We start from the raw sequence: 26812 nt of genomic DNA on the forward strand, positions 1-26812 counted from the left end.
GTCAATTTCATTTTGTATTAATATTCTTCACTTATTTTAGAACACTATAAAATTCAAACCTACTAATATATGTTAACGATGTTGATATGCTTAGGATTTAGCATACATTCACCTTTGGATTCAGTTTTGCTCTTTGATGCTAGGATATCAAATGCTGGAATTTGAATGGAGATAAATGATACATATTAATTCCTCAAACTCCTCTAGTGGATAGAAAATGGTTTAAGCTAAGAGCATAAATGAATAATTTCACTATTTTCACAGATGGAACACACACACACACACACACACACACACACACACACACAGAAGCAAATCTCACTTCAATGATGGAATTTGTTGTTTTGGGATTTTCTTGAATTCCCAATCTGAATGTTTCTTTTTGTGATATTTTTCTTGTCTACGTGATAATCTTTATGGGAAATGGTATCATTATTCTCATAACCAGAGTTGACCAGGTTCTTTATTTTTTCCTTCCTGAAAATCTGTTATGTATTCGTCATTCTTTGTAGAATTCTCCTAACCTTTGGATTCAGAAAAGAAACATTTCTTTTTCTGCTTGTGTTACAAAAATATGTTCTTTTTTTATGCTTGGAAACATAGATTGCTTTCTCCTGACAGTGATGGCCTATGACCACTATATGGTCATTTGTCATATTCTGCCAAGTCCTCTAATTATGAACCATAACTCTGTATCCAGCTGATGTTGACTGACTCTTGGATCAGTAGAGTTCTAGTCAAAATAGGGAGGACATGCCAGATTTTCTCTACCATTTTGTGGGTCTAACCAAATCAGCTACTTCTTCTGTGACATTCCCCCACTACTCAAACTGGCCTGTGGGGACACTTTCCTGGATGAGATGTTGGCTTTGACAGTCACTGTGCTCTTTGTTATGATCCCTTTTCTGTTGATACTTGGATCCTACAGTAAAATAATCTCTACCATCCTGAGGTTGCCATCAGCAACAGGATGAGTCAAAGCTTTTTCCACCTGATCATCTCATGTCATAGTTGTGGCTTTATTCTACAGGTCTGAAATTGTTACATATTTATGACCTAAATCCAAACATATTTTTCAGAACAGACAAATTTATGTCTCTTTCTATACCACTGTCATTCTGATGTTTAACCCCATGATATACACTCTGAAGATAAGGATTCGTAATGACCTTGAGAAAATGGCTACCTTAATGTTTCCTGCATTAGTGAATGATTTGAACTAATTTGTCTTTCCACTTCATTTTGCTGTTGTCTAATCAGAAGTTGTTTTGTAGCTTACTTTCCTGCTTGAATATGAATTGACTATCTTTACTCATTCTTGAATTTGGCATTTTATGCTGGACTTTCTGGTAGCAGGGTTATATCCAAAGTAGTTGTATTTAAAACTAGAAATGAATTTTTCATTAAATTTCATATTTGGTGGACTAATTTCTGTCAACACAAATTCAATACTGATCTGAGACTTTACTAAAATATATAGTACCTTTTATCTAGTAATTCATGTTCCAAATTTTTCCCTAAAATTCTTAATGTATATTCTAGTTCCTGTCCCTCTTTATCATTATCATTTTCTTAAAAAATCAACTAGCCAAGATTAGTATATATGGGAAGCTTTTAAAGAATATTTGTTGAATGACTATAGAATATGGACACATCTGAACATGTACAAGTTTGTACTGCAGACTAGTGTAGAAAAGATGGCCTTTTAAATCATATTGATTTAAATGGATGTAAGTGTGGAAAGGAAAGAAAGAAAGAAAAGAAAAAGAAGGAAAGAAAGAAAGAAAGAAAGAAAGAAAGAAAGAAAGAAAGAAAGAAAGAGAAAAGAACTTGACCCTTACTTCATGTCATCTATAAAAAAAATTCTAGATACTTTAAATACTTTGAATACTTTGATACTTTGAATACTTTGAATACCTTTTCAGTAAAACGGAATTTGAAATGCAACACAATGAATCTTTTCAAAGGTAATGGATAATTATCTTTATGACCTTGGGTGAGAAAAATATTTTAATAAAATTAGCAGCCATAGTGGAAAACACTAATAAGTTGAACTGCATAAAATAAATACTTCTTCGTCCAAGGGAGCCATTCAGAGAGACATTTTTCAACACGAGGGTTTCAAATGCATCATATATAAAGAAGTGTTCCAAATTACAAACAAAGGAAATTCAGGAGAAAAATTGACAGGAAACTTAAGGAGGTATTTCACAAAAGAGAATAATCCAAATAATCAGGAAAAAAGAAGAAAGAAAAGAAAGAAGAAAGAAAGAAAGAAAGAAAGAAAGAAAGAAAGAAAGAAAGAAAGAAAGAAAGAAAGAAAGAAAGAAAGAAAAAGAGAGAGAAACCATCATAATGAAAACCAAATGAGAAACTAGGACTCTTTTGGAAAAACTCAGTCTTTCCCTGCTGTTGTAAGGAAAACCCCATTCCTCCCTACTGTATGTTTCTTTCCTGTGAGTCTCCTTTACTACTCACAGATAATGCTTCACTTCTGACACTTCTGGTCACCAAATAGATGGAGGTTTCCCACCACAACCAGCTATAGATTGGAGTTTTCCATGACCTCCTCCTAGGCTTCAATGAGATACCTAGAGTGGTTCATAGAATTCAAGGAAATACTTACTTTCGTTTACTAGTTTATTAAGGAATATGACAAAGTTTACTAGTTTACTAGTTTATTAAGGAATATGACAAAGGATATAGATGAATAGCCATGAAAAAATGTATACATAGGGCAAGGTCTGGGAGGTTCCTGAGTGTACGAACTTCTGTCCCCATGCAGTGGGATCTGTCACTTTTCAGACACATGGATATGTTTACCCCCCTGGGAGCTTTCCAAGCCCCAGCTTTGGGGATGTGTATGGAGGCTTCATTACATAGGCAAGGCGGGCCATTAACTCCATTTTCAGCCCCTCTCTCTTCTCAACAAAATGGAGGTAAGGGGAGCTGAAAATTCTAAGTTTCTAATCATAGCTTGGTTTTTCTGGTGATCAATTAATCCTCATGTGAAAGCTATCCAGGAGCTCACCCAAAGTTGCTTCTTTAGAACAAAAGACACTCCTACTGCCCAAAAAATTACAAGAGTTTCAGGAGCACTGTGTCAGGAACCAGGGTTAAAGACCAAATATTAGAACAAAAGATGCTCCAAGTGTGCTTATCACTTAGGAAATAACAAGAGTTCCAGGAGCCTGGTGTCAGCAGTCAGGGCCAGAGGTCACTATGTATTTCTTATTAAGGTCACAATATCACAACCATACCCACCAGAAAGACAAAAATTAAATAAAACAAAACAAAATAAAGGACCAATCATATCACATGCATAAAATATGTGGAGCAATGGGAACTCTTGCCCCACGCTGGTATGACAGCCTGCTTTCATCTTGAAAATATTACTCTTAGGTATGTACCAGCAGAAATGCAAGCATATATGTGCCAGGGGACATCTCCAAGAATACTCATCTTTGTATCATTCATAAGAGCAAATCCTTATAAAATTAGAATAAGAAATGATTGTGATTCCTAACACAGAGGTAAACCAGAAGGTAATAAAAATGAATAAAACACAATTACATACAACATGGATGAAACATATTGTTGAATAAAACCAGCCCTAATCATATTATACATAACGTTTTAGTTAAGGTTAAAAGACAGTATTTAGAAAGCCCATTAATTTTATATATATATTTCCATTTCCTAAATTTAATAAATATATCATGTTTATACTGAAAAGAAAAACCTAATACTTTTTTATTATTTTTATGCCATGCTTATATTTTTTCCTGAAAGTAATTCAGAAAAATGGGTTGCCTTCCACTGAAAAAAAATGATAACAAAAATGGTTCAATATTGTTGATACTACCAAACCATTTAGCAGAAATGAATCAATACTTCTATAAATAGACTTACTTAAAACCAAGCCACATATGATTTCCAAAACTGAAATCAAATAAATAATTTCCATTTCTGGTTAAGATGTACTGGGTGGCAACAAGCCAGTCTTCACAAGCACTGGAAAAAATTTGGATAAATTATAAAATTCGTACTTTAGAGGCATCATACAGCTGTGGGAAAAAAATAGAGGACAATATCAAAATCAAGGCTCCTTAAGTCAGAGAATGATAACCCACATGAGTATTCACCCTTATGTGACTCGTGGTATTTTGCAAGTACACACTTGTTGCAATATCATGTTCTTCTATAGCTTCATGTGTGTAATGTTTTATTGATTGATACAAAAAGGAAACACTATTGTGATATTGGGCAATGGTGCCCACTTCCTGTCCACATATTAATGCATAGGAAAATGCCTCTAATGTTTTTTAAACTAGATCATTATTCAGATTAAAATTTAATTATTTTTTAAATAAATGAGGTGGAATATATGTCCCATTTAAGGAATGCTTTTCCTCTCTTTTCTGTGAACTGTTACTTCATCTATTTAGTACATTTTTCTATTTATGTTTTGGACTTTTTTCAATATTTAAGAACAAGTCAAGAGCACTTCATCTGATATATCATTTTTTAAGATTTATTTATTTGTTTGAGAGAGAGCATGGGTGGGGGCAGAGGGAGAGTCTCCCTCCCTGAGCAGGAAGACTGATGTGGGGGTCGATTCCAGGACCCTGGGATCATGACCTGAGTCAAAGGCAGTTGCTTAACCAACTGAGCCACCCAGGTACCCTGAAATATCATTTGTAATTATTTTCCCCATCATATCAATTCTATTTGACTTTACTTTGGGGGCTTGTTTCTTTTATTATGCAGAATTATTTATTTTGACACATTCTTTTTTTTTTCAATTTTTGAGCCATAGACTTTCATTACTCCAGAATTGTAAGACCTTTTCTTAAAAATGCTGTCATCACTTCACTCACCAAAGTATTTGAAATTGCATTAGCATTGGGAGTTTTCCTGCTGTAATATATGCTATTCAGAAAAGTTCACTGCTCTTTCCTCTGTGGATGCCCAGTTGTCCCAAGAGCATGTACTTTAAATGTCATATTTTGCCAATTTGTTGGCTGTCTTTGTTGAAGGACAATTTCTCATTTGTATTTGAGTATTTTTTTTCTCAATATTCTATTTTATGGCATCAGAAGACCTCTGTATCCACCTAGTATTACACCTTGCCAGTTATGAGGCTTTTGGAGTCCTCAGCATATATACTTCTTGGGTGCGCATCCTCAGTAGCTCCAGCCTGGGGGCTTCTCACTCCCTTGCTGAGCTCTCATCTGGCTTCCTTCTGCAATCTGCCGCCCTCCTCCTCACAGCCTTCCATGATCTGGGGCATGTGCTCCTGATATATCCTAAGCAGCTTTCCTAATCATTCCCTGTTATCACATTGCTATAGGAGTTCCCTCTTTCTGAAATATTTCCCTTCCTAGTCATTGACTCGTAGAAATCACTATTTACTAAATAACTGGAAGCAACATCTTATTTTTGACATGAGAAATTGATCCTAAGCCATGATTTTTAAAGAATCTGTTGGAAAAAATTGCCGTTCCTAGAATTAAAACCTAGAATTCACAGACCATTTGCTCTGAGTCTTTCCCATGATCTCAGCTGGATTTATTTCAGATTTTCATTTTATCCTAAGTAAAGCTTGAAAATACACCTTAAAGATGTAAAATGAAATTGAGAAAAGACTGATATGCCTGCCAAAGGAAGGAAAACTTCCTCCTATTCAGATTACCCTTGGGTTAAAATTTTAATTTTTTGAACCATACATTCAACAGCTAAATCTCAGGTTGTGCAGTCAGCCATGAAGAAACAAATACTATAATAGTTTTGTATATAAAAATAACACTTGTCATCAGAATCTTTAATACAATGGTTACACAGGCCGGCCTCTAACTAGTGATCAATAGTGACCTATTGTAGAGGAGAACATAAGAAAAACAAATTCGACATCTCAATCTGATAGGAACAGAGGCTCCCTAGGGAGCATTTATAATAGATAAGGTAAGAATCAGATGTCTGTCAATTTTGGATGGTCTCAGATAGTGGTGTTCAGCACCCTGATCATGTCTAAGAAATAAGATGTGCTGTGCACTCTATTCTATGTAGGGGTTGAAGAGAAAGTATTCTGGGAAGACTAAGAACTACGTGGAAAAAATAAAATACAATACGTCAGAGAGTGCCATAGTGATGTTAATTAGAAATGTAAATTTGTCAGGCAGAAGAGATCCCTGAGGTAGAGCTAACTAACTTTCACTTAAAGAGCAGTTCATGTTTAGAAAGAACAGATTATAAAGGTAGCTTACATATCTCTGATGACACAAGTGATTTTCAACTACAGTAACTGAACCACTATACCTCTATAGTGAAAAAAATCAGCAACAACCCAAAGAAGAAAGGTAAATACAAACTAATTTATACTGATACTAAGCTTAGATGATATTTTTAAATTTAAAATTAGTATTTAACACAAAGTAGCAAATATATCATTTTATTACAGTGACTTCTATATATTTCTGACTTTATTAAATAAAATTTCCAATGAAATAATGAAAATAAATAATGGTATTAAGTCACTTTGAAATACTGAGAACTGTAATAAGTGAAGTAATTTTTCTAGGTATAAATAATATTATTGGAAACTTCATTTTGCACCAATACACTGTAACAGATAAGTGTTATATTTATGTATTCAACCTAATAATATAAGAAACTTAAAGCAAAGCAATCCATGAAATAATGTTACAACCACTGGGAAACCCAAAGAACATTTATTTTAAAGAAAAAAAAATAGAATCAAAGACTTGCAAAATAATGAAAAATAGGTTTTTTTTAAAGATTTTATTTATTTATTTGAAAGAGAGAGAACGAGAGAGGGAACACAAGCAGGGGGAGTGGGAGAGGGAGAAGCTAGCTTCCCACGGAGCAGGCATCCTGATGCGGGGTTCGATCCCAGAACCCTGGGATCATGACCTGAGCCAAAGGCAGACGCTTAATGACTGAGCTACCCAGGCACCCCTGAAAAATGGTTTTAAATTCAAAATTATTTTTTAAATTAATTTAAGGTTTAAGTTGCTAATATATATCAAATCTATAAATATAACAAGCTTGGGTGGCTTCCAATATTTAGCTGAAGTAGACTTTTGTTATACCTTCCCTTAATCATTTGGAGTTTTTCATATAACGGAGGCTTGGATTTAAACAAAACTCTTACAACATTAAGTTTTATTTCCCTTTACCAATAAGAACTTAAGTATTTACAAGAAAGTAGTATAATTTTGTGAGAGCACACAGAGCAAACCTCAGCTCTTTCTGCTTTGTTCCACTCTTGACAAGTACATACACAAATTTTACTATTTCATGTTATACATCAATGATTTCATCACCAAAATGTTGGGTTTGTACAGTTAGAAATTTTATTTTATTTAGCACTGGAAGTAATTTTCTTCCAATAATAAACATGAAATCATTCATACTAAATAAATGCCATTTGTAAAAGAGATACATAAAGATTGGAATTTTATTCTTGTGTATGTTAATCCATTTCTCCCCTTTAAGAATATGATTTTATTTAAAACATGTCTGCTGCTTTACTTAATTTCAGAATCAAATACTCAGCATCAACTTAGGTGTACAAGCATTTTCTAAGATCTATATTGATCCCAACTAGAAAAACAGTCAAGGTCCTTACTTCCCAGGTCCTATAGTATTAGTGAAAGAAAAGGCATACAAAAGGAATTAGCCAAACTGCAACAATCTTAGCTGAACAGTGATACATATTCTAGGCATTCGGTTCACAGAGTAGAGATAAGAATATAAACAAAACTGTTGGTGGAGAATTCATATCTTCAGAGCTTAACATTTTTATAACATTCTGATGATCACTTTGAGATCTCATTCCATTTCCACATTAATCATGTGATACAAAGGAAAAATAAATTAGAGAATTTTTTTCATGCTGCTTAGAACAGAGAGTATAATTTAGAAGAATAAATCTTAGTTTTTAATAACAATGATAACAGCTACCTTTAGAGAGACTTTTATGAGTGCCAGGACTTCAAACTGTTTTACATGTATGAAATGAATTCATTAATATAAACATCCTAAGTGTTGGTACAATATTTAGCCAGTTTTGTAGTTGAGCCAACTATGGCACAAGGAAATTAAGCATCTCTCATGAGGTCATACAGCTAGCAGGTGGTGGAACCATAATTTAAATCCAGCCTGTCTTGGAAGTACTGTATTCCTTATCCATGACACTAGAGTATGCTGTTTGTGGACAAAGTCCAAACCCACCAGAACAGAGAAATGAAAGGCAGGCCTGGGACTGATCTTGAGCCAAGAAATTCCAAGGGCGCAATATCGAAGGATTCAATCACTTTCAAGACTATACAACACAGATTCAGCTCTGAGAATGAGGGAGTGTTTCTCAAATTTTGTACCTGAGGTGTCTCACTCACCTTACCTTAGTCCTGGCCTGATGAAAGGAAAGAATGAAAAAATAAACATGATCACCAACAAGTAACTCAATAATTGTATTAAACACAATTTTGCTAAACAATGTGGTACAACCCTGGCAAGTAAAGACTTAAGAACATAATATCATATTCGTAGCATATTCAAAATTATGGTTATAAGACCATAACTAATAATAGATCAGAATAAAATTGATAGGTAATTTTACCAATATTATCTCATTTAATTATCACAAGAAAGCAAAATTTAAAAAATCTAAGCAATTGCTTAATGTCACACAGATAATAAATCATGGAGTTAGGATTCAAACTCAAGTCCAGTTAAAAAAAAAAGGCGCTGGAGCGCCTGGGTGGCTCAGTTGGTTTTGCATCTGGCTCTTAGTTTTCACTCAGGTCATGATCTCAGGGTCGTAGGATCAATTCCCATGTCAGGCTCTGAGCCGGGCACAGAATCTGCTTGGGATTCTTTCTCTCCCTCTCCCTCTACCCCTCCTGTGACTCTCTCTCTATCTCAAATAAATAAAATCTTTAAAAAAAAAAAAGGCACTGACTTGTAATCACAACACCTATGTGCACATGATCAAATTATCTATCATTAGTAAGTCTCAATATTCTTATCTCTGAGAAGTGAGTTTAGAAAACTGTTATCTGAAGTATTTTTGAGAAACAACAGAAATATTGGAGATGCACACAACACACAGACCCGCATCTTCCCCCCTGCACCCCTACACATTCCCACAGGTAATGAACCCACTCCAGGCCATCCCTTCTTTCCCAGAGTCACCCTCTTTATTATTTTTATCTGTATCTATGCTCCCAAGCAAGTTTTCCTGAATAAAACCCTTTTATATTCCCCATATAGTATCCTACCAAAAGGTATTTGTTTTATTTCCCTATGTGTGATAAAATACTCCTTTTTTTTTTTTTTTTTGGTAAACTGCCTAATAATATGAACTGTATAATAAGAAAATCTATGATCAAGATCATCAAGTGATAGGAGGGTAACGAAGAGTTCAAGTAGGCAGTTGAAAATGTATGGGGAAGACAAAGTCTGATACAGTCCTACTGAAGTGTGGTAGAGAAAAATCACAGGGAATTATAATAGGATTATCAAGAGATATAATTACGAATGGGATCATATGGCATAGCTGTAGATCTGTTTTCAGGATTGCCAATGTTTCCAGTGTCTGTGCTGAGCAGGGCATAATTTGGTTTATCCTGGGCTGTATTCAGAAAGTATATGGAATGATATTAAAGGAAATTTCAAGGGAGTGTGTACAGTGATAATCCCTAGAATCTAAACTGAGAAAGTGAGAAATACCCAAATAGTAACATTATTAAATTAGAAACAATTACAGTGATTATGAAAACCAATGTAGATACGCTGATACAATTTAGAAAATGGGTACTGATCCAATAAGGTAAAACAAAAGTTCATGCTAAATTGACCCTTTCCACAGATGAAACACCAAGAAAAACCACCAGAAGAAAATCTAACTGAATTGATAGAATTTGTTCTCTTGGACTTTGCTGAGGTTCCCCATCTCCAGTGGCTTCTATTTGGATTTTTCTTAGTCATCTATATCATTATTGTGATGAGTAATGGTCTCATATTTCTAATAACAAAATTGGACCCTGCTCTCCAGACCCCTATGTACTTTTTCCTTGGCAATTTTTCCTTTTTGGAAATCTGCTATGTTTCGGTTAGTCTCCCCAGAATGCTCATGAACCTTTGGACACAGAGAAGAACAATTTCTTTAGTTGCCTGTGCTACACAAATGTGCTGCATTCTTGTGCTGGGAGCCACAGAGTGCTTCCTTCTGGCAGTGATGGCCTATGACCGCTACATGGCCATATGTAAACCTCTGCACTACCCTCTAGTCATGAACCACAAAGTTTGTATCCAGCTGGTGGCTGGCTCCTGGATCAGTGGAATTCCAGTCCAGATAGGGCAGACATTCCAGATTTTCTCTCTGCCCTTTTGTGGCTCTAATTTAATTGACCACTTCTTCTGTGACATCCCCCCAATACTCATGCTTGCTTGTGGGGACACATTTGTGAATGAAATGATGGTCTACCTAGCTGCTGTGTTGATTGTTATGGTTCCCTTTCTGTTGATACTTATTTCCTATGGCAAAATCATCTCCACCGTCCTTAAACTGCCATCAGCCACAAGTCAGGCCAGAGCTTTCTCTACCTGCTCATCTCATCTTATGGTTGTGGCATTGTTCTTTGGATCAGCCATTATTACCTATTTAAGACCCAAAACTAGTCCCTCAGCAGGAATTGATAAAGTACTTTCTCTTTTCTACACTATTGTGACTCCCTTGTTTAATCCCCTCATATACAGTCTAAGGAACAAGGAAGTAATAAAGGCATTGAGAAAATTGCTATGTAAATAATTCACTTCATTAAAAAAGTTATACTTGCTGGAACTGAAGTATTGGTGTTGAAATTTCAAGATATTTATATTAAACTTTAGTATCTGTCTATACAATGGTAACTTTTTCCCAAGTTAAAAATTACTTGTAATGTAATTGTCAAGTCATACATTTATGTACATTTTATCAAATAAATCATTCCATTGGTAATTTTATGGTTTTATTGTGTTTTATTGTCCTCTCTCAGTAAGAACTTTTGACAATGATTGATTTAAGACTTAATTGTAATATAGACTCTGTTATATCACTTATTGGAAACCATATCATTCATTTCCATAAAATTATAATAGCCATTTTAAGAACCAGCTTGACAATGAATATTAAAATAAATATGTATCTCTAACAATGACTGCACAAGAAATCATTTCTTATAGAATAAAGCACCTTTCACTGGAAATATAGTTACATAGTTTTATAAATGGTTTTGGTGCACTATTACCAGTCAATATTAAACATGATTTATGCTAATATCAGATTAAATATTTCTATATAATATAGTCCTATGATTTGAAAAAAGTGAATATCCTTATCAAAATATTTGCTTGTAATTAAAAGAGGGGAGAAATTAATGAAAATATATTTTTAATATACTTTTCTAGAGATGATAGTGTGATAGGAAAATTAGGGAAAAGGAAATAAAGTTTTATAAAATATATCTACTGTAAAAGCACAGATATCATATATATAACTAGTATACCACATAAACACATTCACTGTACATGATCAATAAGAATACGATAATAAAAAAATAAAAATAAATAAAAATAAAATAAAAATATGATAATAAATGTTAATTGTGGATATCTCAGAGTAAAATACACTCTTACTTTCTCCTAGTTTTGTGGATGTTTATAGTTTATTGTAATAAGCCTGAGTTATTCATGTAATCATGAAAAGTGAACATGTATTCATAAGTATGTATTCATTGTATATCAGGAAAATCATTATGACAAGTTGATTGTGTTGCTTATTTGTATTGATACAATTAACCTTATTCATTGTCAATATTTATGCCTATCTAACGAATCCTTCGCATATGCAGGCAACAGATCTCTAAGGGGCCGTGACCTGTCACCAGTGCTTCTGATTAAAAAAGAATATGCTGAAGCTTGTACCTGCATTTAAAACTTTAATCCATAAGTGAAAATGTCAGTCCTACTCACTTGCACATGAACATATCAAAACTATAAAAAATATAACGGAAATGATTGGCTATAGGAACAAGTTTAAAAAATAGAAACATAGTAGCAACAATAAAAAATTCCAGGAAAATTTCCAAGCAGAAATTGGATAATTCCTGAAGCTGTTATAGGTGGAATGGAGTGATACAGATATAAAAAATTCCCTCCATTTTTATTGTCCCTCCTGCCTAATATAGAAAAAGAAAGTTGATATAGAAGACATAATTAAAATGGGAAAAACATTCAAAAATATTAATAACTCTAATCAATGTCAACTTTTTTACAGAAGGGCAAATAAGAGCTATGTTCTTGGAGCACTGTGATTATTTTTTGCTAGGTAATGAAGTTCTATACCTTCCCCCAAAAAATCTGTGAACAGTATCAATAATTATTTTTTCACTTACCTAGTCAACTACCAAAGTATATACTATATGTTAACTAACTGAAATCCATTTATTTTTTACAAGATTTTACTTATTTATTAGACAGAGAGAGAGAGAGAGAGAGCACAAGCAGGAGGAACAGCAGAAGGAGAGGAAGAAGGAGACTCCCCACTGAGTAGGGAGCCAGATGCAGGCCTTGATCCCTGGACCCTGGGATCATGACCTGAGCCAAAGGCAGATGCTTAACCAACTGAACTACACAGGTGCCCCAAACTAACTGAAATTAAAAAAAAAGAAAACAAACTTGAAACAAGAAAGCAGTCACCACTTTCAGTGATAATAATATGCTGAAAATTTATTTGTTCTACTAATTTTTTAAATATAATGAATATGTGCAGCTTGTAGATGTGCTTTGTAAATTGTAAATATCTTTCTTATCCAGATAAACTTTTGTTTCTTATTTTTAAATGGTGTTATTCTTAGAACAATTCATTCCCAGTGCTAAGAAGTTGACTTTTCTTCCTTAGAAACACAGACAGTTGCTTACACAGGTTCTCATGTCTGTGTGTATTTGTGTGCGTGTGGACTTGTGCACTTCAGAAGAAGATTGCTTTCCTGGACTGATGTTAATTGATAAGGGAGGAGGGAAAGGTCAGCAGCATGTGTGGAATCTTTACACAGCTTGATTTGGGGAAGGGAAAAACTGAATATGTCTATAGTTTGAATTTGCATTTGTCGCTGTGGATTCTTGGCCGGAAAAGAATATACAGGGTACAATGATAGACAATATACTCTCCCTTCCTTCCTTTTAAGTGTTTTATATATATATATATATATGGAATTCTTGTTTTTTGGGAATAGTAATGCGTCATATATAAATCTTACATTGATGAAATTTTCCTTTCCCTATGATATTAAAACATTCAAAACAAGCTTATTTCACTAAGAAGTCAGATAACTAGGACTAAGCACATGTGTTGAACAAGAATAATAAAATTAGATGACAAAGGGAAGGTACTCATAAGGACTAAAAAAGGAAATTATATAAATCATGAAACAAAGTTTTTGGGAAAATGATGCTCAAAGCTCAAAGGAGAATTGCCTAACTTTGCCAAAATAAGCTGTATACACAAAAGGTATGTAGGGGTGTGTGTGTGTGTGTGTGTGTGTGTGTCTTTGGTGTGTAAGGCAGATGATAGGTCACTAGCTAGCTGACTAGACAGATAGGAAAGATGATAGAGTTTGTGTATGTTTGTGTGTGTATGCTAACACATTTGCAGACTTTAATTTCTAGATGGTTTCATGCAACTAATTATATTTCTGATAATTAACTATTGCCATACATGTGTAGTGATATAGATAGATAGATATAGATATATATGTTTCTTTGAGGGTCACTATTCTATGGCAGCCAAAATATTTGGCAGAACAGCGAGTCTGTTAATTAATCAATAGACTTCTCCATACATTTGGTTTCTGTACTGAAAATACATGTAAACATTAGGAAACTGTTTCATACCCTAAATCAAATAAAAGGAAAAGAGACTTCAGGATATCTTTGCTCTTTTGTTTTTCAAGTGGGGTTACATTTACAATTGCAAGTAACATGAGGTGACTGATTGGACAAACTGCTTTCTTTCAGTATGGTAAGGAAAGATAATAGATGACAATGGGAAACACATTAGAAAAATGAAAGTATAAGTACCGCGTGCTAATTGATTGCGCCACTGGTGCTGTGGTGAGCGCTGTGAATTGTGTAAGACTGTTGAATCACAGACCTGTGCCTCTGAAACAAATAATACATTATATGTTAAAAAAAAAAAGAAGAAGATAGTAGGAAGGGGAAAATGAAGGGAGGGAAATCGAAGGGGGAGACGAACCATGAGACACTATGGACTCAGAAACAAACCGAGGGCTCTAGAAGGGAGGGCGATGGGGGAATGGGTTAGCCTGGTGATGGGTATTAAAGAGGGCACGTACTGCATGGAGCACTGGGTGTTATATGCAAACAATGGATCATGGAACACTACATCAAAAACTAATGATGTAAGGTATGGTGATTAACATACCATAATAATAATAAAAAAAGAAATAAAAAAATAACATAATAAAAAGTTAAAAAAAGAAAAATGGAAGTAGTTAATTAATTAGAAAACTTTTCTAAAGGCTTGTGCTCTGAAAATCAATTGACTGGAAGCAAGAAGAGATATGATATAGAAGAAAATAATATGATATGGAGAGTTGATATGAAGCTAAGTGATACTCCATGTCTGTAAACTATAATAGGCCCTGGAAGTCCAGGAACCCAAATATTTTCTGGTGTATAACTTGAGAAGTCAAAGCAAAATAGTTGCCCATCACCCAGTTACCCCATCCCCCCACCCACCCATGAAAAATATTTAAAACAGGATGACAGAGCCACGTCAGATGTTTGACTTTCTCTGGATACACATGGAAACATTTTCTTAATTCATACTAAGAAAGTGGATACACTTAAAGATTTCCATTTTGTTTTAAATTTCTGTTTATAATTTAAAATATGATTTATAGTTTGTCTTGTGTTCACTCCCTCAACACATATCTAGTGTTAACCTGTCACGAAGAAAGGAATGTGTCATAAATACAAGTGGGAATACCAGCATAATATTTGTATATATTTGACAAATGGGAAAGGCCAGCCTATTTCTTTTACACATTTTTAAAAACAATTCTAACAGTTGAAATTATCTGAAAATTTTAAAGGTAGGTAAATTTATAATATGCCGTGAAAAAAAAAGAATTTGTCTGAAAGAATAGAGCATTTGAAAATTGATTAATTGGCTTAAAGATGCAGTCACACGTGACTTCAGGCCAGAACTTTAAAATACCTAATAATTGCAAATGATTACATAATAGTAATGAACAGTGATGCCATCGTAAACATGAGAGGAGTGTAACTAAATTATATTTCTGTGATAGCCATGAGACATGTGTATTAAAAAGTGATCTGTAAGATGCTCACACTGTTTTCTTGAGTAATAATTTTTTCAGTGCTGTAGTCACATCCTTGTTTCTAAGGCTGTATATCATGGGGTTAAACATTGGAGTCACAATAGTGTAGGAAAGAGAGAGCAGTTTGTCAGTTCCTGCAGAATGATTGGATTTGGGTCTTAAATAAGTGATAGTAATAGAACCAAAGAATAAAAGCACAACAATGAGGTGGGAAGAACAGGTAGAAAAGACTTTAGACTGGCCCCTGGCTGAGGGCAACTTTAGGATGGTGGAAATGATTTTCACATAAGAGCCAAGTATAAGTAGAAAAAGAATCATGACAAATACTATAGCAACTACATAGACACACATCTCATTAAGTGTCCCCACAGGCCAGGTTGATCAATGGGGGGATGTCACAGAAGAAGTGGTTGATTTGATTAGAACCACAGAAAGGCAGCAAGAATGGGGCGCCTGGGTGGCTCAGTCGTCAAGCGTCTGCCTTCGGCTCGGGTCATGATCCCAGGGTCCTGGGATCGAGTCCCACATCCGGCTCCCTGCTCTGTGGGAGGCCTGCTTCTCCCTCTCCCACTTCCCCTGCTTGTGTTCCTGCTCTCGCTGTGTCTCTCTCTGTCAAATAAATAAATAAAATATTAAAAAAAAAAAAAAAGGAAAGGCAGCGAGAACACCTGACATGTTTGTCCTCTCTGGACTGGGACTCCACCGAGCCAGGCACCAACAGCCAACTGGATGCACTTTGTGTGGTTCATGACTAGAGGGTAGTGCAGAGGGTTACATATGGCCACGTAGCAGTCATAGGCCATCACCACCAGGAGGAAACATTCAGTGGCTCCGAGCATAAAGAAGAAGCACATTTGGGAGGCACAGAGCAGCATAGAAATGCTTCTATCCCAAGTCCAAAGGTTCACCAGAATCCTGGGGAGAGTGACGGACACATAGCAGATTTCCAAGGAGTTAAAATTTGCCAGGAAAAAAATACATGGGTGCTTGTAATGCAGCATCAAGCCTGGTTATTATTATTATGAGCCCATTTCCAGTTAAGATAACAACATAAATGATGGAGAACCTCCCAAATAGTAACCCTTGGAGGTTTGGAAGGTCAGAAAATCCCAAGAGTATGAATTGTATTATTGTGGAAGCATTGTTTTCTGCTCTCATCTCTTCACATGTCATCTGTGGAACGATTGAATCAGAAGTCCAAGTTACTCTGATTTCTTCGGCTTTTCTCTTCTTATATATAAAAGGGATGGCATGCCTGCCAATTTGTCCCATTCCCTATTAAAACAAATCTATAACTGTCAGTGCTCTAAAAGTGTGGCAAAGTCTATTTTTCGTTAGTATTACATGTACTTGTAAGAAAAAAATCCAATAGCTCTTTTTTTGTGCTATGAATTATCATGTTTCTTTGCTCCTGAAGGTAAGTGATTGTCATTTTGCTATCCAACTGAACACTCAAAATTCCAAAATCTGAGTTTACGTTCAGTTGTGACAATGATTCCATTCTTCCACTTGCCATGTTTTCTCCTCACTTCTCAATTCTGTTTTCTAGTATAATCAATTCAAAATTAATTTCATCCCCCAAATAAATATTTTGTAAGCCACCTAAATTGGTTTTAGGTCTTGAATATGGTTCATTTTTAACTTTTTAAAATTTTTTTAAAGATTTTATTTATTTATTTGACACAGAGAGACACAGCGAGAGAGGGAACACAAGCAGGGGGAGTGGGAGAGGGAGAAGCAGGCTTCCCGCGGAGCAGGGAGCCTGATGCGGGACTCGATCAGAGGACCCTGGGATCATGACCCAAGCTGAAGGCAGACGCTTAACGACTGAGTTACCCAGGGACCCCATGGTTCATTTTTTAAAGTAATGGGTTTTTGTGGTATTTCTAAGTCGCTTTAAGCCTTGACATTCTGCATACTTAAGCTATTTTACTATAAAACAAAATTGATGAGCTAAACACTAAATGTTATGGAGTGTTACTTAATCTTTAAAACTGTGTATTTCAGTGATAGATCCATAAATCAGCAGTTACTTTTTTTTTTCAAGTATTGCAGAGGGGAGAAAAGGAAGTCTAAGGTGGTCTATGTCCTGAAATACTCAAGAGGTTAAGAGGCAGTTTCATCTAGTATTTATGTTCAAGAAAGCAAACCCAATTACAATGTCCACACCATATATAAGAAATATATATATTTCTTATATATATATATATATTTATATATATATATATATATATATATAGTGTAGGAAATAGTGTAGGAAAGAGAGAGCAGTTTGTCAGTTCCTGCAGAATGATTGGATTTGGGTCTTAAATAAGTGATAGTAATAGAACCAAAGAATAAAAGCACAACAATGAGGTGGGAAGAACAGGTAGAAAAGACTTTAGACTGGCCCCTGGCTGAGGGCAACTTTAGGATGGTGGAAATGTTTTTTGATGAGTTTTTGGTCATCAAATCATCTCATCTCAAATCAATTCAAAATTAATTTCATCCCCCAAATAAATATTTTGTAAGCCACCTAAATTGGTTTTACAACAAATAATCCAATCAAGAAATGGGCAGAAACTCATCTCTGAGACCCACATCCTTAATAATTGCTTTTATTCTGCTGACCCCATTTAATCCATTCAGTCTTTTCCTCACACACATGTGTCTGTGTTCAGGCACATGAGTGTATCAGCGTGAATTGCCCATCTTTATTATGTACTTTTCTCATTGTTATAACTAGATTATAAACTTACTTGATATTCTCTACATCTTCCTATGCATTGCATAGGAACAAATGTTCCACAAAATTTGATTTACTAACTTCCTGACTGAATTACAAATGTGCCAAATTGGTTGTTTCTTTGGAATAGTCTTACATGGGTCCCTACCCAAAATGCAGACCTCCCCTGCCCCTCTCCCTCCTTGTGTAGATCAAGCATGCCTTCTGTGGTGTGTGTGTGTGTGTGTGTGTGTGTGTGTGTGTGTATAAATTATCCTCTTTTCATTCACTCTTGCAGAAGTAGCAAATTGTTTCATTGTTTTCAGTATGTCCTAGATAACTTCCGTATTAGAAAACCCATAGACACTAACTCACTGCAAAGAAAAGATATGCCTATTACCATATTCTAAGGGTGTTAAATATGGACAATGGTCAAAATTTCAGCTACAGAAAAGTGGACAGGAATGGGGCAGGAACAACAGTTCATGCAAAACTTCAACAACCTGAGGATTTTCTGTGGCTGAGAAAAGGAAAATTAAATGACAATTTCTTTTACAATCTATAGTATTCTAAACTACATATTAAATAAAGGTATTTGAACCTTGCCCCATTATGATAAAATTCTCCCAATGGAAATTTGATTACAGGGAATGTGAAAATGCTATAACTGGGTCTCTAAGATGGTCAGAAACTAGTAGCTGACAGGTGATGTTCAAGAGTACACAACTAAGGCTGTGTAGTCTTGTACACCACCCTACACACCTTTAGCCATGTTTTATTCACTTATTTAATTCAACACAGAATCCAATATTTGGACAATTATTCAAACTGTTTGTTGAATGTATCACTGCATCCTTCTAGACTAGCACGCCTCATGCACCACATTTGACGAGTAAACTGTTGCTCTCAGAAACTGGCATTTATTCTCGTTATTGGATCTGGTCTTCATGTAAGCTCTTCCCTCATTCTTTGGTCTTCTCTCCCTCTCCTTACCCTTTGCCTCTCCTACCCATGCTCTCAATCTAATAAATAAATAAATGATTTTAAAAAATAATATAATGTTCTACATTTACTAAGATTTTTTTTCTTGACCTCAACTTTTTATTTATAAAATGGAACATTCAATGAATTCTCAGAGTAAAACCATTTATAAAGTTAGAAAGGATTTAATAATTAATACTTAATAATGATTAAAAATATTCAAATACTAACAGAATCATGTGCTTATCTTCTAAACATAACCTCACCAAAAAAAATCTTCCTCAAATCTTGCAGCATTGTCTCTGTTTTTCTGAATTCTGGAAAACTTTAGATGCTCTATTTTTACAACTCAGAAAGAAAGCCACTATATAATGCAGGTAAATGTTGTGAATTCTGTTTTTATTCAAACATTTTCTGTTTGTTCCTCTGGTCTTCCCACTGAAATAATGATTTTTTTTCTTTTTTTTTCCTTTTTTTATTGTTATGTTAATCACCATATATTACATCATTAGTTTTTGATGCAGTGTTCCATGATTCATTGTTTGTTCATAACACCCAGTGCTCCATGCAGAACGTGCCCTCCTCAATACCCATCACCAGGCTAACCCATCCCCCTACCCTCCTCCCCTCTAGAACCCTCAGTTTGTTTTTCAGAGTCCATCATCTCTCATGGTTCGTCTCCCCCTCTGACTTACTCCCCTTCATTCTTCCCCTCCTGCTATCTTCTTCTTTTTCTTTTTTCTTAAAATATGTTGCATTATTTGTTTCAGAAGTACAGATCTGTGATTCAACAGTCTTGCACAATTCACAGCGCTCACCGTAGCACATACCCTCCCCAATGTATATCACCCAGCCACCCCATCCCTCCCACCCCCCACCACTCCAGCAACACTCAGTTTGTTTCCTGAGATTAAGAATTCCTCATATCAGTGAGGTCATATGATACATGTCTTTCTCTGATTGACTTATTTCACTAAGCATAACACCCTTCAGTTCCATCCACGTCGTTGCAAATGGCAAGATCTCATTCCTTTTGATGGCTGCATAATATTCCATTGTGTATATATACCACCTCTTCTTTATCCATTCATCTGTCGATGGACATCTTGGCTCTTTCCACAGTTTGGCTATTGTGGACATTGCTGCTATAAACATTTGGGTGCACATAGCCCTTCGGATCCCTACATTTGTATCTTTGGGGTAAATACCCAGTAGTGCAATTGCTGGGTCGTAGGGTAGCTCATTTTCAACTGTTTGAGGAACCTCCATACTGTTTTCCAGAGTGGTTGCACCAGCTTGCATTTCCACCAACAGTGTAGGAGGGTTCCCCTTACTCCGCATCCCCACCAACATCTGTCGTTTCCTGACTTGTTAATTTTAGCCATTCTGACTGGTGTGAGGTGGTATCTCATTGAGGTTTTGATTTGGATTTCCTTGATGCCGAGCGATGTTGAGCACCTTTTCATGTGTCTGTTGGCCATTTGGATGTCTTCTTTGGAAAAATGTCTGTTCATGTCTTCTGCCCATTTCTTGATTGGATTATTTGTTCTTTGGGTGTTGAGTTTGATAAGTTCTTTATAGATTTTGGATACTAGCCCTTTATCTGATATGTCATTTGCAGAAATCTTCTCCCATTCTGTTGGTTGTCTTTTGGTTTTGTGGACTGTTTCTTTTGCTGTGCAAAAGCTTTTTATCTTGATGAAATCCCAATAGTTCATTTTTGCCCTTGTTTCCCTTGCCTTTGGCGATGTTTCTAGGAAGAAGTTGCTGCCGCTGAGGTCGAAGAGGTTGCTGCCTGTGTTCTCCTTGAGGATTTGGATGGACTCCTGTCTCACGTTTAGGTCTTTCAACCATTTGGAGTCTATTTTTGTGTGTGGTGTAAGGAAATGGTCCAGTTGCATTCTTCTGCATGTGGCTGTCCAATTTTCCCAACACCATTTGTGGAAGAGACTGTCATTTTTCCATTGGACATTCTTTCCTGCTTTGTCAAAGATGAGTGACCATAGAGTTGAGGGTCCATTTCTGGGCTCTCGATTCTGTTCCATTGATCTAGGTGTCTGTTTTTCTGCCAGTACCATACCGTCTTGATGATGACAGCTTTGTAATAGAGCTGGAAGTCCGGAATTGTGATGCCGCCAGCTTTGCTTTTCTTTTTCAATATTCCTCTGGCTATTTGGGGTCTCTTCTGGTTCCATACACATTTTAGGATTATTTGTTCCATTTCTTTGAAAAAAGTGGATGGTATTTTGATGGGATTGCATTGAATGTGTAAATTTCTCTAGGTAGCATTGACATCTTCAAAATGTTTGTTCTTCCAATCCATGAGCATGGAACGTTTTTCCATTTCTTTGTGTGTCCTTCAATTTCTTTCATGAGTATTTTATAGTTTTCTGAGTACAGATCCTTTGCCTCTTTGGTTAAATTTATTCCTAGGTATCTTACGGTTTTGGGTGCAATTGTAAATGGGATCTACTCATTGATTTGTCTCTTCTGCTCGTTGTTGGTGTATAGGAATGCCACTGATTTCTGTGCATTGATTTTATATCCTGCCACTTTACTGAGTTCCTGTATGAGTTCTAGCAGTTTTGGGGTGGAGTCTTTTGGGGTTCCACATACAGTATCATATCATCTGCAAAGAGTGAGAGTTTGACATCCTCTTTGCTGATTTGGATGCCTTTGATTTCTTTTTGTTGTCTGATTGCTGTGCTAGGACTTCTAATACTATGTTGAATAGCAGTGGTGAGAGTGGACATCCCTGCCGCGTTCCTGACCTTAGGGGAAAAGCTCTCAGCTTTTCCCCATTGAGAATGATATTCGCTGTAGGTTTTTCATAGATGGCTTTTATGATATCGAGGTATGTACCCCCTATCCCTATACTATGAAGAGTTTTGATCAAGAAAGGATGCTGTACTTTGTCAAATGCTTTCTCTGCATCTATTGAGAGGATCATATGATTCTTGTTCTTTCTTTTGTTAATGTATTGTATCACGTTGATTGATTTGCGGATGAACCAGCCTTGCAGCCCAGGGATAAATCCCACTTGGTCGTGGTGAATAATCCTTTTAATGTACTGTTGGATCCTATTGGCTAGTATTTTGGTGAGAATTTTTGCATCCATGTTCATCAAGGATATTGGTCTGTAATTTTCCTTTTTGATGGGGTCTTTGTCGGGTTTTGGGATCAAGGTAATGGTGGCCTCATAAAATGAGTTTGGAAGTTTTCCTTCCATTTCTATTTTTTGGAACAGTTTCTGGAGAATAGGTATTAATTCTTCTTGAAATGTCTGATAGAATTCCCCTGGGAAGCCATCTGGCCCTGGGCTTTTGTTTGTTGGGAGATTTTTGATGACTGCTTCAATTTCCTGAGTGGTTATAGGACTGTTCAGGTTTTCTATTTCTTCCTGGTTCAATTTTGGTAGTTGATACATCTCTAGGAATGCACCCATTTCTTCCAGGTTATCTAATTTGCTGGCATAGAGTTGCTCATCATATGTTCTTATAATTGTTTGTATTTCTTTGGTGTTGGTGGTGATCTCCCCTCTTTCATTCATGATTTTGTTGATTTGGGACATTTCTCTTTTCTTTTTGATAAGTCTGGCTAGGGGGTTATCAATCCTGTTAATTCTTTCAAAGAACCAGCTCCTAGTTTCGTTGATCTGTTCTACTGTTCTTTTGGTTTCTATTTCATTGATTTCTGCTCTGATCTTTATTATTTCTCTTCTCCTGCGGGGTTTAGGCTTTCTTTGCTGTTCTTTCTCCAGCTCCTTTAGGTGTAGGGTTAGGTTGTGTATTTGAGACCTTTCTTGTTTCTTGAGAAAGGCTTGTATTGCTATAAACTTTCCTCTCAGGACTGCCTTTGCTGTATTCCAAAGATTTTGAACAGTTGTGTTTTCATTTTCATTGGTTTCCATGAATTTTTTTAATTCTGCTTTAATTTCCTGGTTGACCCATTCATTCTTTAGTAGGATGCCTTTTAGCCTCCATGTATTTGAGTTCTTCCCAACTTTCGTCTTGTGATTGAGCTCCAGTTTCAAAGCATTGTGGTCTGAAAATATGCAGGGAATGATCCCAATCTTTTGTTACCGGTTGAGACCTGATTTGTGACCTAGGATGTGGTCAATTCTGGAGAATGTTCCATGGGCACTAGAGAAGAATGTGTATTCCGTTGCTTTGGGTTGGAATGTTCTGAATATGTCTGTGAAGTCCATTTGGTCCCGTGTGTCATTTAAAGTCTTTATTTCCTTGTTGATCTTTTGCTTAGATGATCTGTCCATTTCAGTCGGGGGGGGGTGTTAAAGTCCCCCACTATTATTGTATTGTTGTCAATGTGTTTCTTTGCTGTTGTTTTAATTGCCTTATATATTTGGCTGCTCCCATGTTAGGGGCATACATATTTACAATTGTTAACTCTTCTTGTTGGATAGATCCTAGTTCTCCCGTTCTCCTTGATCAGTAAACTTGTTCTTGCCTTGCTGGCTGTTCCTGCTCATCTTCTGGGGGAGGGACCTGTTGCCGTGGTTCCCAAATGTCTTTGCTGGAGGCGGAATTGCCCCGCCCTTGTCGGTCAGGGCTAAGCAAGCTGCCGGGTTTGCTGTTCAGGAGCTTTTGTTCTCTGCAACCTCTGGTACAGCTTTGGAGGACCAGGGTGAAAATGATGGCCTCCCAATCTCCACCCGGAGAAGCCGAGAGCTCGGGGCCCTGCTCCTCAGTGCACCCCCAGAGAAAAGCAGTCACTCCCATTTCCCTGGTATCCGGCTGTACTCCGCGCTCACCCAGCCTGTGACCGAGCATTTCTATCTCTGGCATCTGACCCCGTGGGGAGTCTCCAAACCCAGCAGATCCCTGCGGTGCGCTCCCGTGCCGCTCCTCCCAGGGGAGGAAGGGGAGTCTCCCCGGATCTGCCGCTTGTTGGGTCCCTGCTGGAGGAGCAGTGGCCCGACTGGGCCATGGATCAGTTTATGGCAACCCCGAGCTGAGAGCCCGCGCCTCGGCTCCGTCTCTGCAGCCGGCTTCCCCACTCCGATACTTGGGAGCTCTACTGCCCTCAGGCACCCCTGGTCTTTCTGTGACCCCGAGGGTCCTGAGACCACTCTGTCCCAAGAAGTTTCCACCCCCCGCTTAGCCACTGGAACAACGTCCCTCAGCGGAGCCGACTTCTAAAAGTTCCAATTTTGTGCTCCTCGGCTCTATCACTTGCCAGAAGCGGTCGACGGAGGCCCCCTCCCCCGCCGTCTATCCTCCCGAATATCGCCTCGGATTCACTTCTCCGCACGTCCTACCTTCCAGTAAGTGGTCGCTTTTCTGTTCAGAGAGTTGTTGCTACTCTCCTCTTCTATCTCCTGTTGATTTCGTAGATGTTCAGAATGGCTTGATCCATATTGAGCTGAATTCCTGAGACCAGACAAAATCCAGGTCTCCTACTCCTCTGCCAGTTATGATTATCTTGATGATAATGCAGATGTCAGTAATCTCTGATATATTGGTCCATTACATTACAAAGTACTTTGTATTTTCTTTTACGTTATAATAATGAGAATCAGAAAAATTAAAAGGCTTTCTGAATCAGTGTTTTGAAATTAAACCAGAGTAACAATAACAACAAAGGATTCCTTTTTAAATATTCTGTAAATAAGTGTTCTTTGCTGATGTCAAAAAAATATGGTTGTTAGTAAACTAATTTTGGTATTAGACAAAAATTCATGCTTACCTGTTTGGATTGAGGTTAAATATAATGCTTACCTTTATTGGTTGAAAGAGAGAGCATGAGAACTGTATTTTTGACAGGTAATTTACTTTTATTTGAAATAGAAGTTAGCCACTTTCTAAAACATGTTCATACCTAGTGTCACTAGGTATGAACACTATACACTGTCATACCTAGCGATCTTTAAAAAGGAAATATTCTTTTCCCTTGGGACCAGCTCTTTTTCTGTGTCACTTTCTAATTGAACTAATCCATTCTGCCTGCCACTCAAGGACTTTGGTACAATAACCAAAACCACATTTGGCCATGCCACTCCTTCTCTAAATTCTTTACGCTCTTACTTTTTTTGTGATCATTGAGAAATGTAAGTGTTGTTAAATCAGAAATTTATAATTACATATGACATAATATAAACTAAGATGTTATAATAAAGGTGCAAGTGCACAGTGTCTTACATTAAAGAGAAGTTTATTTCTCTGTCATTAAGAATTCATAGGTAAGAAGTCTAGGGTTGTTGAGGCAGTTATGTCACCTTCAATGTGAACCTGCCATCTTCATGTCCACGTTAGCCAGGTAGCATCATCGTCTCCCACGGGACAGAAAGGGGGGGCGGGGCTGAAGGGGAGTGCTCACTTATTCCTTTTTAGAATGTGCAAACTAGAAGAAACAGCATGCAGAATTTCCAGGCATAATCCCTTATGTCAAATTTAGTCATAAGACCTTCCCTCCCTGAGCTGGGAGAGAAGCTAGAAAATATTTCTCTAGGTACTGTCATGCGACCAGCTAAGACTATGACTATCATTAATTCTGAACCTCAGTTTTCCAAACCTAAAATGCCAAGGAGTTATGGCGTTCATTCCCAGCCAAAGATATCTTCAGGTTAATTGAGGCTTCTTGCAATGTGGTAATTATAAAAGAAGAGAATAATTTTCTTTAACACCCCTTACAAACAAACACACATAGACACACATTCACAAAATACGGTGGAGGGAATATTAGGTCTAACTAAAGGAAGCAGGAGATTTATATATCCGTGAAGATTAATGAACAGAGAGACAGAAAACAGATTTTGGAAACACCATGGCCTGTGCTTTGAAAAGTTCTCATTTTCAAGGGTTATATATTTATTCACCAATTTTGAGTCATTTATTTTATTTTAATTTTAGCTACTAAAATATATGCATAGCATAATCTCATTGTGGTTTTAGTTTGCATTTTAATAATGAATTAAAATAGAAAAAGTGTTTAAATAGATGTTTCTCTAAATAAGATATAAATATAGACAATAAGCACATGGAAAATTCTCAATATTATTAGCCATTAAGGAATTGCACATCAAAATCACATGTGATTCTATTTCATACCTGACAGAATTACTGTAACCGAAAGGCAAATAATAACAAATGCTCATGGGTATGTGAATTGATTAGAACTCTCATATGTTCCTTGTCTGGATGTAAAAAGAAGCCTCTTTGTAAATAGTTTGGCTACTCCTTAAAATGTTATACATAGATTAATTTAATGATCTTGCAATGCCACTCCTAGGTATATACTTCCAACTCCCCCAAAGATACATCACATAAAAATTTGAACATAAATATTTATAACATTATTATTTATAGCCAAAACTTAGAAGACCTCCAATTGCCCATCAACTGATGAATAGATAACAAATTTTGTATATGAATATGCTACAAAGTGGATAAACCTGCAAACCATTATGCTAAGTGAGAAAAAAGTTACAAAAGATCATACATTTTATGAGACCTTTATGCAAAAAGTCTAAAATAGGTAATTCTATAGAGAAAAAGTAGATTGGTGCTTGACCAGGGCTGGGGGAAAGGGTAGGGCAATATGAGAAGTGGTGATATGTCCTGAAATTATTGAAATGTATATTTTATTGAACTGAAATGTATATTTTAATGTATGAATTTTTGATATGAGAATTATATCTCAGTACATACATTAAAATCAATTGTAATAACTGCAATTA

At 36.3% G+C, this 26812-nt stretch overlaps 1 protein-coding gene and 2 pseudogenes across 1 annotated transcript; 2 read left to right on the plus strand and 1 right to left on the minus strand.

Annotated features, from left to right (window-relative positions):
• Positions 1–239: 239 nt before the first annotated feature.
• LOC114215205 (olfactory receptor 10AG1-like) lies at positions 240–1223 on the plus strand (annotated as a pseudogene).
• An 8648-nt stretch (positions 1224–9871) lies between these two features.
• On the plus strand, positions 9872–10837 carry LOC114215204 (olfactory receptor 10AG1-like). The gene has a single exon (XM_028111098.2). It carries the CDS (start codon positions 9896–9898, stop codon positions 10835–10837), a length of 942 nt encoding a protein of 313 aa, XP_027966899.2. The 5' UTR covers positions 9872–9895.
• A 4600-nt stretch (positions 10838–15437) lies between these two features.
• LOC114204274 (olfactory receptor 10AG1-like) lies at positions 15438–16604 on the minus strand (annotated as a pseudogene).
• Between the last annotated feature and the right edge of the window lie 10208 nt (positions 16605–26812).

The sequence above is a fragment of the Eumetopias jubatus genome, unplaced genomic scaffold (genome assembly GCF_037043125.1).
Source record: "Eumetopias jubatus isolate StellerSeaLion01/CBP00866 unplaced genomic scaffold, mEumJub1_p1.0 scaffold_13, whole genome shotgun sequence".
In the NCBI taxonomy this organism is placed as follows: domain Eukaryota; kingdom Metazoa; phylum Chordata; class Mammalia; order Carnivora; family Otariidae; genus Eumetopias; species Eumetopias jubatus.

Excerpts from the sequence above, each read along its gene's own strand:
- LOC114215204 (XM_028111098.2), top strand. The coding sequence starts at position 9,896 with ATGAAACACCAAGAAAAACCACCAGAAGAAAATCTAACTGAATTGATA.